Here is a 16,307-nt window from a genome sequence, read left to right on the forward strand (position 1 = left end):
ATATATATATATATATATATATATATATATATATATATATATATATATATATATATATATATATATATATATATATATATATATATATATATATATATATATAATTATTTCTATTTCTATTATTTCTATTTGAGAATGTGAATGGACACATGTATAATGTTGCTCTAATAAATGATCAGCAACAGCAGCGATTACTGAATAACAAATACAGAGATACAATTTCCACTCAGAGATAGTTTTATAAACAATTTGAAACAAATGCACTGTAAATATGACACTCTCAGAAATAAAGTTACAACATCTGTCACTGGGGCGGTACCATATCAAAAGATACATTTTTATTCCTAATAGGTTCTAAATGTACATATTAATACCTTAAAAGTACCTTAAAGGGACAAAAGTGTACCCTAAACATACTAATGTCCACCTGTGCAGTCCAAAAGTGTACATTTTGTAAAGGTGACAGATTTTGTACCTTTATTTCTGAGAGTGTATGAGCGACGTACAGTTGAAGTCAGAATTATAAGCCCCCCTTTTAATTTTTTTTTCTTTTTTAAATATTTCCCAAATGATGTTTAACAGAGCAAGGAAATTTTCACAGTATGTCTGATCATATTTTTTCTTCTGGAGAAAGTCATATTTGTTTTATTTTGGCTAGAATAAAAGCAGTTTTTAAATTTTTTAAAAAACATTTTAAGGTCAAAATTATTAGCCCCTTTAAGCTATATTTTTTATCGATAGTCTACAGAACAAACAATCGTTATACAATAACTTGCCTAATTATCCTAACCTGCCTAGTTAACCTAATTAACCTAGTTAAGCCTTTAAATGTCACTTTAAGCTGTATAGAAGTGTCTTGAAAAATATCTAGTCAAATATTATTTACTGTCATCATGGCAAAGATAAAATAAATCAGTTATTAGAGAAGAGTTATTAAAACTATCATGTTCAGAAATGTGTTGAAAAAATCTCTCCGTTAAACAGAAATTGGAAGAAAAAATAAACGTGGGGGGGCTAATAATTCTGACTTCAAACATGTTTTTATGTTGCTTTAACTTATTTTAATAAGTTAATCAGGTTCTAACTTTATTTTATTTTACTTTAAGTTCAAGGCTGTTTAATTGATGTACATTTGATTAAACTTAATTGAATTTGTATTTCAGTGTTAAAGATAACATTTAAACATGACATTTTATTTTCTTGTGAAATGCATTACAATAATATTGTTATTGTTTACAACTTCACAATAATAATATTGTTATTGTTTTAAGTTTAAAGGAAAGAATCTCAGTCACTTTCATTGCAATGAGGACAGAATGATTATATTTGCATGAACTTTGGTTTCCTGGAATAATATGCACATTTCACATCTGACATGCTGTGGGGATAAATGTCACACTTGATGTCATGCTATATGTCAACCTTTATTTTAGGATTGTCATTTCATCTGTATATTGCTGCTCTCGCTGAAATGATTTGAAGTGTTTCTTTTATCTTACTTTGTAAGTCACTTTGCATAAAAGTGTCTGCTAAATTAAGAAATGTAAATGTTTATCATCATTATGTAAAGCATTTCTCCTTAATAGCTCCCTTTAAGTGCTTTTCATATGCACTATAAAAATGTTCCACTATCGTTTTGTGTTGGGACAACATGAAGGAATGACAGTAAGTTGTACTTTTTTTTGTACAAATTGAATGTGGATTAAACATAAAACAATGAAGTTGTTCCAAAAGAAACCTCAAGAATTGTGTTGTTTCAGCTTATTTTAAATAAGTAGTTTGAACAAACAACAAACGTAATTTCTTTTAAGTGCAAACTCACATGTGAAAAACTTGAGTGGTTTCTGTAAATGGACCACTCCAAAAATAAAAATTGCAATCTAGTTTGTCATGTCATCATGCCAGAATAGATGGACATGCATGAGAAAGTTAAATATTGGCAGAACAATCATTAGATAGGTAACAGTTATAAAACTGCATGCTATAGGAAAGCATGTGCATTGTAAAACTTTCATGCTGATACTTAGTCTTACATAACAAGTCTGCAAGCTTTGCTGAGCCTGCACTGCCATGTCTTGCACAACAGATCAAGACTATCAGTGGTAAACCTAATGAATATTCTAATATCTTCACAAGAATCAATCCAAGACTTTTCCCAAGAAGTATCAACTAACACCCTTTTTAAGGTTTCCAAAAGCAAGGTTTTTTTGTGATGCCACTGAAGAACTAAAGGATTAGTTCACCCAAAAATAAAAATTCTGTTATTAATTATTCACCCTGATCTTGTTCCAAAAAATAAAGATATTTTAAATGAAATCAGAGTTCTCTCGTCCTAAACTAAAGAGAAAGGTGGCTTTAGTGATTCAACTGTAAACATACGAAGCTCCCTGAATATTTTGTGTGCCAAAAAAACTGTAAAAACAACTTTATTCACCAGTGTCTTCAGTATCAGATCAGAGTGCGCATTTACAATTATGACACTTGCATGTTGCGGTGCTGGCGCTAATGGCTACACGTTGCACTTCTTGCAGTAAACACACACCCTGATCTGACGCATGAGAGAAGATACAGATCAACAGAGTCATATTGACATATTTATTGCTTGATTACAGTTGAACCAAGCCGCATGGAATGTTTGGAGAATGTTTTCGATTTCATTTCTGGACTTTGAAAATCTCAGGACCATTGCTGTCTATGGAGGATGAAAGAGCTCTTGAATTTCATCAACGAAGGTCTCAGGAGATTGGAACCACATGAGGGTGAGTAATTAATGACAGAATTTTTATTTTTGAGTGAACTAATCTTTAAGAAGTGGGAGCTTTAAGTCAGCAGTTCTTAAAAGAACCATTTTATTGAAATGTGAAGAGAATTTTAATAATTTTAAGAATATTTTTCAATAATAAAAAACATTTTGTGGAATAAAAAGGTTCCAGGGATGTCTAAGGTTCCTCATAGAACCATCAGTGACAATATAACCTTTAATTTGCATATAAAGAAAAAAAAAAGTCCAATAATTCCAGTTGTGATTAATTTGGTGGATAGTAATTCTTGACCTTTCTGCAAGCATATCAATAAGATGGACAACATAAGGCAAAGTTCATATCTTGTATTTTAGATGGCATTTCTTTAAGCTGGTTTTGGTCTTATTTCTCAGTTCATACTCAGGGCAGATCCAGCATCCCATGTTCCTGTAGAGCTACTTCATTTCTCTTATACACTTTCTCTATTGCTTTCACAACCCTGTTCAGCACCACAGACGCCTCTGCCTGGGTTTTCACACAAACCAACTTGTAGAAATAAGATCGCTCAGGCATAGCGAGAAAGGCCAGCTCTGCAGCTTTCCTGGCCCACCAGGAGTGATGGCGGGCCAGTGTACGCTGGTAAGTCTCCTTGCAGAGGTCAGAAGGTCTTCGTAGACGCTCTCCTTTAGCCGCATCTTTCCCCAGTTCATGCAGGAAGTTCTGCAGCCAGAGCAGAGCACGGTGCAGACGCAGCAGTGTCCTGCAGCCAGAGTCCGTCTGCGTCTGGAAATCCACCAATCCATTCTCCAGCTCCAATTTAATCATAGACCGAACGGAAGTGTAACCCGAGGACAGAGTCTGGTCCATTTTACTGTAGTTTGAGGATTTTCTCTGAGCTAATTCCTTAGTGGTCCATTTTCTTTCATTAATTTTCCTCTCTGCCTCTTCCGCTTTTTGTGCCAGGTCACGGATTATGGTGGTTTTTGACTCAATTTCTTGTGAAATGATACCCACTATTGGCCCCAAGGCTTCTAAAAACCTTAAAAGCACAAACAAATGACATACATTAGACATGATTTTACTTTCAGAACATATAGAAGATAAGAAAAACAATGCCCCCAAAATAAAATACAATACATCCTCACACACACACACAAAACATACATAAATACAAACAAACAAACAAACAAATAAAACCGCAAATCAGAAAAGGTTGGGACAGTATGGAAAACGCAATTAAAACAAAGTAGTGATTTACAAATTTACTTTGACGTGTGTTTTATTGCAGACAATATGAACACATAATTTGTCAACTTCATTTCAACTTCATTTAATTTGTAAATATTCATCCTTTTCTGTCATTCAGACCTGCAACACATTCCATAAAAAGTTGGCACAGGAGCAATTTAGGGCTAATAATCAGGTAAATTGGTTAACTAATGATGTGATTTGAAACAGGTGATGTCAACAGGTGATTGTAATTAGTATTTGGTACAAAAGCAGCATCCAAGAAAGGTCTAGTCCTTTAGGAGCAAAGATGGGCAGAGGATCGCCAGTTTGCCAACAAATATGTAAGAAAATTATTAAAAACAATGTTCCTCAAAGAAAGACATTTGGATATTTCACATTCAACAGTGCATAATATAATTAAAAGATTCAAGAAATCTGGAGGAATTTCAGTGTGTAAATGTCAAGGGTGCAAGCCTAAGCAGAACAACTGTGATCTCCAATACCTTAGGCAGCACTGCATCAAGAATTGTCATTCATCTATGTGTGATATCCCCACATGGGCCCAGAACTACTTTGGCAAACCTTTGTCAAGAACCACAATATGCAGTTACATCCACAAATGCCAGTTAAAACTGTACTGCGCCAAAAGAAAGCCCTATGTTAACAGTGTCCAGAATCACTGTCGATTTCTCTGGGCTCTAAGGCATCTGGGATAGACCATTACACAGTGGAATCATGTACTGTGGTCAAATGAATCGGTATTTCAGGTATTTTTTGGGAGAAATGAACGGTGTGTCCTCCAGACCAAAGAAGAAAAGGATCATCCAGATTTTTATCAGCAGCAAGTCCAAAAGCCAGGGTCTGTCATGGTATTGGGTTGTTTTAATGCCCTTGGCAAAGGTAACATGCATTTCTGTGATGGCACCATTAATGCAGAAAAGTATATGGAGATTTTACAGCACACTATGCTGCCTTATTTTCCAGGGACGCGGTGTGAAAAGGAATGGCAACATTTCAAAGTGGTAAATGCTTTACTGTTCCAACTTTTTTTAATTGTGTTGCAAGAACTAAAATTAGAGTATGTGTTTATAAAAATAAAAACATGAGGAACACATTAAACAATGTTTTTTTGTATTGTCTGCAATGAAATACAAGTCAAAGTAAATTTAGAAATCAGTTCTTTATTTTTTTATATTTACGTTTTCTATCTACTCTCTCAACTTTTTCTGATTCGAGGTTGTCATTTTTGTAATTACTTTGAGTAGGGGTTGTATGTAGCCACTAGTAAAGCATAATACACATTAGCTTACTTGATAAGCTCATCCCAGCTTGCCAAGTATGGCTTCAGCAGAACATCATTGGCAGCGAGTGGCGCTGCCTGCAGGTGAGCCAGCAAATAAGCAATCTGAAAACTCTGATCAGGACAAACGCTCAGGGGAGAATCTGAAGTGTTGTCTATTACCAAAGACACGACCTGAGAAAAAGACAAGAGATGAAAAAGTGAGGTAAGGAGGACATTCTGTATCTGGGGTGAGTAGGGGTGTGCAATGAGGCACACACAGACTGAAGCTCTACAATGAAAAACAGCCTACTAACATGAAGTAGTGTGAAAAAATTGTTTGCCCCTTAATACTTTTTTTCACACAGGGCTATGTAGTTTTGGATTTTGTTTTCCTTTAATAATAAAAACCTATACATTAAAGTTTTAACAAGTGTAACAAACATGGTAAAAAAAATGAAGAAACAGTAAGGGAGCAAATACTTTTTCACGCCACTGTATATTGTGTTATCTATGTACTTCATTACTCTTACCTTGATTTTCACACTGTAAACTTCAGAATGGTGTTCTAGAATACGATCTACAATGAAAGAGGTAGAGGATGAGTTATGGGAAACGTTTAAAGAGGATGAGAAAAGGAAAAATAGCCAAATGCGTATTTAAAAATCACATTTTCACAAAGAAAGAAAGCTTGGTTTCAACTGTCCCATGCACATAAATGCATCTATGAGCTCTCTAAACATTTCCATGCATCGGATAAACCAAAATTGTTCATTGAAAATATTTATAAATAAAACTTATTCTTAGCTGTTATCTTTTCCTCTTGTTGTTTCTTCTAGTGAAATCATTTACATTTCGTGGAAAATATTTAAATAATCTTGGCTTGAACTAGATTATCAAACTAGTGAGTCAAATGCACAGGGCTGGATTAACATAAGAACAAGGTGAGGCTGCAGTGAGCCCTGCATGGGAAGCCTGAGGGCCCACATAAGGAGGAGGTTCTTGATTGGCTGGACAATTATCATCATGATGCTAGAAATGCCTCTTTGCATGACACTTTCACTTTCAAGTATACAGTAGTCAACATTTGAAGCTGATCAAAAATGTTTTTCAAAATTCTCCTAAGACGAGAATAGTTGTTGAATAGTTTTAAGACAACTTTGATGAAAGGTTTTGATCCACTTCAAAGGTTTACTACTGTATGCTGTTTGGCTCGCTGGTTTTCAAAGCAGTGATACAAAATCTCTGGACTAGAGGTGGGGATTTAGTCCAATAGAAATTTTAAATAGCTCAGTTTAGCCCCTCTAACAGGGAGACATGCCATTTTTCATGGGACAATCCTTCAGCCCTATTTTTAGTGTGCTAGGCATTATACGAACAACTAAAACAAAGGTAACCAAGAACAAAAGAACAAAGAAATTAGAAATTAGAACAAAGAGAGTTACCATTTAAACAAAAATTATTATGGATTAACTTGCAGAAAGAGAAATTGGTGTAGTACCAAAAAACGCACCCCAAACAGATTATGCCTCTCCTCTATTATGAAATGGGACATAACAACAAGAGCGGAGGATCCAAATGCAGTGTTTATTAGGAAATGTCAAACAGGCAAGGGTCAAAACAATAGCAGGAGCAAACAATAGCAACAGAGGTAACCCACAAGAGTTATCCACAAAACAGATGAGAGGTCAGGGGAGGCAGCAAACAATCAAAAACAGCTACAGTCCAAAATACAAATACAGCATGGCGAGAAACACAGGAAAAAGAACACAATCTTTCATGAACAGTATGGGACCAAATCAATACACAAACACTGCTGTAGACTATCTCAGGTAAATAAAAGTCTGTTGGCCAAAACCAGTAAGAAAGCAAAGGTTTTTTACATTTACGCATTTAGCAAATGCTTTTATCCAAAATGGCTGCACCAGTGAACACACATGCCCAGGGAGCAGTTGGAGATTCGAGGCCTTGCTCAAGAGAATCACCTTAGCCATGATATTAAGTTGAATATTCACCCCACCAACAATCCCTGCTGGTACTGAGACTCAAACTTGCAACCTTTGCACCCCAAGTCTAACTTTCTAACCATTAGGTAATGGCTGCACATTATTTTTAACATTAAATGAAAAGGACAGTAGAGATTAATTGACAGAAAATCATGGGGAGCAGTAAGAGAGAGGAAGGATTGATAATGGAGCTCAAACCAGGTATCAAACTTGGGACACCACCAGCACTTTAGTGTGTTATGTGTCAACACACTCACCGGCTATTGGCACAGACGGTACATTTTTTTAATGTTTACTTTGCCCCTTTAGATAGAAATTGACTACCAAGATCAAAATTGCTAAAAAAAAAATAGAATTTTTGTAAAATTCTGTATAAAGAATAAATACAGTAAGACTATATTTGTAATTATTCATCATCTACACTAGTTGTCATGAAACATACTTTTAAAGTCTTTATAAATGACACTTTCAACAACAACAAATACAGCTTTTGATTTTTATCATTTATTTTTGAATATTTTCTAATGAATACACTGTAAAAAAATGAGGGTTAGGATCAGAATTTCACGTTAATATCATTAATATCACGTTTTTACAGGATTTAACTATAAAATTCACAGTAATATGTTGTTTTCATAATTTTATTGCGAAATTAAGGCAGGTAGCATGATTACAGCAAGTTACTGTGAAAAGAGTTATATCTTCTGTGCGTTAGTTATAGGAATTTAAACTAATGTTTTAACTTGATATTTAGAAAAATTTGCAGAATGGGATTGCAGCCCCAAAAACAATTTGGCTACCAACATCTTCAAAAATAACTTGAAAGAAAGTCTTCCAGGTTTGAAACGACACGATTACTATAGTAAATTTTAATTTTTGGGTGAACTCCCTGCAACCTTAAAAATATAAGTAGGGATTTTTGATTAATTAAATGAATTCTGTACAATACTGTATATATATTAATGTTAATGCTATATATGTTAATATTCGTTATGTACACTTCATAAAAAATACTTTTAAAGTCTTAATTAATGCCAATTTCTACAATAACAAATACAACTTTTGATTTTTATAATTTACTTTTTTAAAATATTTTGTAGCTTCTGTGAACAAGTTTTATTTTAATTTCATGAACGTTAGCAATGATTCATAAACACTGTCAAGTCAGTTAACTATGGAACATAATAATATGTGAACAAAAATACTTACGTAAGCACAACGAGCCAAGCAACAGGAGGACGAAGATGACAACAACACAAGCCCTGCATCTGACATCCATAATGTTTCAGTGTTCTCCACTTTAGTGCATCTCCTCGCTCAGTCTCAGTCTATGTGCTTCCTCTCTCTCCCCTCAGCATCTCTCCTCCACTTCCAGTGTCCTCTCTTATGTGTCCTTTCTTCTCCTATACAGTGTATTCTGTATTCTTCTTCTCTCCACAACGAACTGGCAGGCAAATCCTAGCCTTTGTCAGTCTCCAGAAATGTTGCTCAATCTGAAAGTCCATAGATTAGTCAGGAACAACAAATCACTCCTTATTAGGCAAGCCCCAAGCAACCTGTAGTAACCTTTACACAGTCAGACTCGTACAACACGTGTCACAAATAAATAGTGAAATCCTGGAATACACAAGAGAAGGTCCAAGTTTTATTTGACTAATTTGTTTATCTCTCAAAAAGACTGAGGAAAAAACTATTGTCTTTAAAAGATTCAAATGTCCCATTCAAATGTTCAACTCAAAATTCACCACATGCAAATACTGAATTTAAATCTTTGGGCAGGACGCTAGATAATTTATACTGGTGTGCTTTAACTTTTTTTACTCATATTCATATATTGTTTTAGTATTTTTTTAATTCTTATAAAAGTTTTAAATGAAGATTTACTGCACGACAAGGTCACTGTTAATCAAGTTAACACTGGACAGCCACTGTGACCTGAAATGTCAGTGAGCACCTTAAAAAAGCCGTCATGCCCTAAAAAACCTCACCCATCTGATTTGAAAGCTGATGAATTTCAGTGCCCCAGTTTGGCAGAGTAAGTGTGTCTGTAGGCATTAGCAGGTTGTCTCTGTGTCACTATATTTAGACCCAACTGCTGATTTATAGGCATCTGTGACATAGACATGCACAAAAATGTAGCAAACATGCCACTCATTTGATGACATTATCTGACCAATAGCATTAATTTGCATTCATACGTGCATCATTATTGGTTATTATTTGTGTCATTACCCTTTTTATAATCATTATTTCATGATGATATTGTACACTAGATGTCAATACAAAACAAGAAAAATATATATTTTTGACTCTGAGTTGAAACCTCTCAATATAAAATATATATTTTTTTAAAATAAACTTGTCAATTGTTTTAGGCATGGTGGCTTAGTGGTTAGCACTGTTGCTTTACAGCAAGAAGGTCGCTGGTTCAAGCCCTAGCTGGGTTTCCTCCAAGTGCTCCGGTTTCCCCCACAGTCCAAAGACATGTGGTACAGGTGAATTGGGTAATCTAAATTGGCCGTAGTGTATAGGTGTTTCCCAGTATTGGGTTGCAGCTTGAAGGGCATCCGCTGTGTAAAACATATGCTGGATAAGTTGGTGGTTCATGCCGCTGCGGCGAGCCCTGATGAATAAAGGGACAAAGCCAAAAAGAAAACGAATGAATGAATGTCAGTTGTATAGAACATTAGGCTTATGGATTTCCCCAATGAACTATTTGTGAGACCCTGTTGTCTAGCCAATCCCTTTTCAATCTCTAAAGTACCAACTGGAGGAAAAACTGAAATGTAAACTGAAAAAAAAAACATCCATTTCTACAAATTACTGAAATCACAAAATTAAATGTAACTATGTACAAAAGTCTAATTTAACTCTAACTTTGCATGTTTGAACTTTTTTTTTATTAAATAAAGGCCTTGGAGGCACAAAAGCACCAGCATAAGCTTTTTTTCTATACTGTACCGAACATGATGCCAAGTACTCCTGAACAACTTTCATTTATAAGGATCAGAGCTCCCCCTACTGGAAATTAAAATACATTTTACTTCAGTAAATGGATAGTTCACCCAAAACTGACAAATTTCCCACCGTTTTCTCACTATCAACTTCACCTCAGCTGAATCCGGCAGATTAGCCACTGATCTCGGCATATTCGTCGTATTTTTGTGTTGTTTTATCTGGCTTTACACAATCAGCTGCCTTTTGGACTTATTTCTTACAATTATCAGATGATATGAGATGCTGTGTGCATTTAATTGTGCTCACAAACCGTTCACGTGGCCTCCGTTTCCCATGTGAGTAAAGTTATATACTTGTATACCATCTCTATAAATGTATTTGTTTTATTTAAGATCATTTATCATTAATATTTTTCTTTAGACCCGTAAAGCACTTCAGAATGTGACAGATTGATTAGCTGTAGGCTCTAGAACAGTCATCTGAAGCGTTGTCATACAGTGTTATGCTGGATTTTATCAATAGTCTTGCATTTACTAACACACACACACAGATCTGAAGTGTTTGGAAGTAATTCGCGTTTACCTCCTGTAGAAAAACGTCATAAGAACAATGTTTAGTGGCTCAATGTATTACAACAGTGTTTTTGAAAGTCTAATCACTTTATTGATATAGTGTACAGCCAAGCACATGTGGTCAGAACACAAACGAGTCGCAGGTAATAAAGTATCAAGCGTTTCTCCCAAAGTTAAAGTCTGTCTGCCAGGTCTAAGCAAAGTGCCAGCAGGTGTCTGGAGCTCCGCTCACTCTCCGCCTCTTTGCCCTTGTTTGGTATCCCGCCGTGGTTGCGATGACGCGCGAACAAAATGGCGACGGTTGGCCGCGCCTACTTGTGGCTTTTTTTTTTTTTTTTTTTTTTTTTATTAACTTCAAGAAACTGTATAATATAACTTAAAATACAGTAAAAGATAACAGTTCTTTTACACAATAATCACATTAGATGCACAAGATAAAGAACAAACCAAAATACAATACATAAAATAAACAAATAAAATTAAATAAATACAATAAAAATTTAAAAGACAGTGCAATAAAAGAAAATAACTATTCAAGTAGCAAGAAAGATCTCATCATATTTGCTCAAGAGAGAAGCACATTTCTTATTTTCAATTAATCTAAGCGATTTAATTAAGTGTTCTATTTCACATAGGAAGTCTATAAAGATTGGACTTTTTTTAAGGAACCTCTGTTTGTGAAAGTAAAATTTCCCAACAAGTATAAAAAAGTTCACAGTGGCTTCTAACGACTTGTTTTGGTTTTCAAAATAACAAATAACATCCTTAAGGTGTAAATTACCACTCATATTAACCTTGGAAAAACAATATGAACTTAAATCATTCCAAAACAGTGATGACACGTTACAAGAAAAAAATAAATGACAAATGTCTTCACGCTCATTCTTACAAAATGTGCAACTATCAGTAACATCACAAAATTTGGATAAAAGTGCATTACATGGGTAAATATTATGCAGAATTTTAAAGTGCACCTCTTTCATTTTATTAGGAATACAGAATTTATATGGTAATAACCATGTTTTTCTCCATTTAATATTAACAATTATGGAACCCCAAAAAAACTTTCCTCTAGGAGTAATTGCATTATGTGACTGGGACACTTGACGTATGAACTTATTATTGCATTCTTTAGTAAGAATAGATTTTCCTCCTAGGTATAACTGTGATAATTGTTTGGAACTTGTCTCATAACTAAGAGCTGCTTTCATCAAACATAGTAATCCACTAGGTATAGCCTTTATAATTGACTTAAATTCCATGTATCGAACAGGGAATTGATTAATGTTTATAAAACTCTCATAAGTTAAAAGATCCCCGTTACAATCAAAAAGATCAGAAACAAAAATAATGTTTTTGTTAAACCATTTATCCCAGAAAAAAGATTTATTATTTATCTTAATGTCTACATTATTCCATAAAATGGTCTTGTGGGGTGAGAAATTGTGGCTGTAAGTCAGTTTCCAGGCTAATAGAGCTTGTTGATGGAATTTAGCTAATTTAATAGGCAATTTACCAACAGAGTAATTGCATTTCATTAAAAAAGAAAGGCCACCAATCTTTTTAAATATATTATTAGGAATAAAATACCACATAGAGTCTGAGCTAAGCAAACATCTCTTTAGCCAATTGATTTTAAATGTATTATTGGTGTCATCAAAATTTAGGACTTCAAGCCCCCCCTCACTCCTTTTATTTGATAACACATGTTTCTTCAATTTGTGAGGTTTATTATTCCAAATAAAGTCAAGAAAAACTTTATCAATTTTTTTAGAGGTGTGATTATCTACTGCTAAAGATAATGCGGGGTACACAAATCTAGATAATCCATCTGTTTTGGTTAAGAAGACTCTGCCTAGAATTGATAAATCTCTTTGGAGCCAACTGTTAAAAATATATTTTACTTTAGATAATCTTGTTGAAAAATTCAGAAACTGTCTGCTAATTAGATTTTTTGTTATATTAATTCCTAAGTATTTTACTTCATTTTTGATTGGTATATTTTCAATTTTTGCATCTAAGGTGTCGTACAAGCAAATAATTTCACACTTTAATAAGTTTAGCTTGAGTCCAGAAGCATCAGAGAATGCATTAATAATGGTTAAAACTGGAGACACTTGATGTTTATCCTTTAAAAATAGTGTAGTGTCATCTGCTAATTGTGATATGCGAATCTCTCTGTTAAAGATATTAATACCAACCAAATTATTATTGTGTAGAATATCTATAGATAGAATTTCTACAACAAATAAAAATAAGAATGGGCTCAAGGGACAGCCCTGTCGTATACCACGGAGCACAGGAAATCTTGGTGAAGTACATGAATTTAAAATTACACAGCTATTAATATCTTTGTACAACATTTGTACCATATTAAGAAATTTTAAGGGGAATCCGAAGGCTTTCAAAGAGTCTATAAGGAATTCGTGCTTTACGGTGTCGAAAGCCTTGTAAAAATCGAGAAATAAGATAATAGCATCAGAATCAATTTCATTTTTATAATCAATTAGATCCAGCACCAATCGAGTATTACAACTAATATGACGTCCTTTTATAAATCCAGTCTGTGTTTCATTTATAATATAATGTAAATGTTGTTTTAATCTTTTGGCAAATATGGAAGCAAGTAATTTATAATCAAAATTTAGAAGAGTAATAGGACGCCAATTGTCAATAATAGTTGGGTCTTTGTCTGGTTTGGGAATGAGAGATATCACGCCTTGTTTCATAGTGGGGGTCATTGATCCATTTTCTACACACTCTTGAAGCATTAAAAGAAAGGGTTGCTCCAAAAATTCCCAAAAATGTATAAAAAATTCTAATGTTAGGCCATCAGAGCCAGGCGACTTCCCTTTTTTCATTAATTTCATTGCATCCCTAATTTCATTTAATGAAAGTGGAGCTTCACATAATATTTTAAACTCATTGCTTATCTGAGGTATGTAGTTTTCTATTTGTTGTATGTAAGATCTATTTTGGCTTGCCTGAGAGTCAAGTGAATATAGGTTTCTATAAAATTTTGAAATAAAATTTCCAATTTCTTCAGGATTTTTAGATAAGGAATTATTTATTTGTAGAGCAGAAATACTCTTTCTTTTAAAATTTCTTTTCTCAAGTGAGAAAAAGAAACTTGTATTTTTCTCTCCCTGCTCAATCCACTTTGCTCTGGATCTAACGAAAGCACCTTTAACAATTTCTATATACAACTGGTCTAATTCTAATTGACAGGATTTTAACTGAGTAATTTCTTGAACAGTGAGATTTTCTTTTCTAATCAAGGCATTTATATTACTTAATAAATTAGCTTCTTTACTGGCATTAACCACTCTTAAGGCTTTAGATCGGTTTATAGCTAGGGCTCTAGCTTTAAATTTAAAATAGTCCCAACTAGCAGCATGTGACTTACTTACACTTTTTGAAAATATTTCAATAGCTAAATATTTAATCTGATTATTAAAAATTCTATCGTTTAACAAATTATTATTCAATTTCCAGTAACCACGTAAGGTATTCTCCTTACGATTCGTTTGCAAAACTAGTCTAATTACTAAATGATCAGAAAAAGGAGCATACTGGTGACTTACATCAAATACAAATTGTAACAACTGTTGAGAAATAAGGAAAAAATCTATTCTAGATTTATAAGTTTGTAGATTATTACTCCAAGTATATTCCTTCACATCAGGATGAAAATGTCGCCAAGCATCTGTTATTTGAAGATAATCACACAAAGTATAAATAATGTCATTACTGTGACTCATTTTGGGGGGATATCGGTCAGATGAATTATCTAAAACCTCATTAAAGTCTCCAGCAAATATAACAAAGGCCTGTTGATATTTATTCTTTAAAGCTTCAATTTTTATCTGTAATAGTGAAATAAGAGCTTTGTTGACAGAAGTTAAATTGTGGCCATATATATTAACTATTATAAAGACTGCGTTATCAAGTTTAGTGACAAGAATAACCCATCTACCCTCTGTAGAGGCCAGAGATTCAACAATATCTCCTTTAAATTTATTAATGAGAGTGATAACACCCGCTGAATGATTAGACCCATGACTAAAATAGGCCTTATCACCCCACTGTGATTTCCAAAAACGTACATCATTCTCACAAGAATGGGTTTCTTGTAGAAGTATTAAGTCAGCATTCATTTTCCTACAATATAAAAATAAAGCTTTTCTTTTAGTAAGATCTCTCAAGCCACGGGTATTTAACGAAATAATACTCAAAGAGTTAAACTCAAAGTTTTGCATTTTCATATATAAAAAAGAATAACTAGAAACAGAGATTAAAAAAAAAAAAAAATACAATAAAGTTGAATGCAAGTAGAACAAAATTAACAATGCTCACTTCTTGAACTTACCGCTGTAAACGAGTAACGGCAAAGAGGAGGATAAAGCTAACATGAACCTTAGCCAGTAGTACAATTACTTATTTAGGGACAAATTACATATAAAATATAGTCGTAACAGTCAATAGGGAAAAAGAAAAGTCTCGGAAATAACGTTAGTTATTCTTCAATTGGAGATTGCTTAGATAACTCAAAAGTTACGTTCGGCTACATTCCGTGAGATTTTTAGGAGATAAGTTCAAGCTTTTTTCCAGCAACAAAAGCAAAGGGGCCATTCCACGAAACCTTTTTGCCTTCCTCACGAGCCTTCTTGACTAAAGGCCATAATTTTGCTCTAGCATCCACATCCTGTTTGATTAACGCCTCCTTGATGCGAATTTTGTTTTCCGCAAGATAGCGAGAGTCTTTTGCAGCTCGCCATACAATGTCCCTGAACGTACGCATAGTAAAACGCATCACGATGTTACGAGGTGCTCCGTCAGATCTCCTTAGCCCCAGGCGGTGAGCCACATCAATTACATCTTCCATCTTCTCTTGTATACCAGGAACCACCTGTTTCAGGATGCTGATCGTCACGCTTCTTGTGTCTTCTCCGTCGCGCTCTGGAACCCCTTGTAACTTGAGATTCCATCGCCTGGAGTAGCGCTGCATTTCGTCAAAGTTTTCTTTAAGGCGTAGGTTTTCTGCCTGCAATACTTTATTCTCCTTCTCAATTTGAGCTATTCTTAGGCCATGCGACTTGATCTCTTCACTCATGTGGGAGACTTTTTCAGACAATTTATCTAGTTTTCCACAGGAGACTGCGACCGTGTTATCAATGGAAATCACCTTGTCGTGCGTTTCATCCATTTTAGCGGTTAGCCTCTGAATCGCGTCAAGGAGTGTAGATAAGGAGATTTCATCCGTACCTTTTGACCTCGTAGGATTCTTTGATGGAGTAGAACAAATAGGCTTTGCAAAAACCTCTTCATTGGCACCAATTTCTGTCTCAAGATCTATGTTCTCCATGTTTGCAGACTCCATGCCCCTTTCTTCCACGAGGTATCCAGCCAATATAGCACTTTCCTGGAGGGACTGATTCTTTCTTTTTTTTCCCATTGTCACGTCAGAGAATAAATAATGTCCGTGAAAAAATTTCAAGAACAAAAAAACTATCAAAATTTA

The 16,307-nt window shown here is 34.3% G+C and overlaps 1 protein-coding gene across 1 annotated transcript; it reads right to left on the bottom strand.

Annotated features, from left to right (window-relative positions):
- Window positions 1–2,832: 2,832 nt before the first annotated feature.
- Window positions 2,833–8,722, bottom strand: gltpd2b (glycolipid transfer protein domain containing 2b). Its single transcript, XM_056458316.1, has 4 exons — window positions 8,466–8,722; window positions 5,784–5,830; window positions 5,282–5,445; window positions 2,833–3,780 (listed from the first exon to the last, which is right to left on the bottom strand). The coding sequence occupies exons 1-4, from the start codon at window positions 8,533–8,535 to the stop codon at window positions 3,162–3,164; spliced, it is 900 nt and encodes a 299-aa protein (XP_056314291.1). The 5' UTR covers window positions 8,536–8,722; the 3' UTR covers window positions 2,833–3,161.
- Between the last annotated feature and the right edge of the window lie 7,585 nt (window positions 8,723–16,307).

The sequence above is a fragment of the Danio aesculapii genome, chromosome 5, assembly GCF_903798145.1.
Source record: "Danio aesculapii chromosome 5, fDanAes4.1, whole genome shotgun sequence".
NCBI classification, from domain to species: Eukaryota; Metazoa; Chordata; class Actinopteri; order Cypriniformes; family Danionidae; genus Danio; species Danio aesculapii.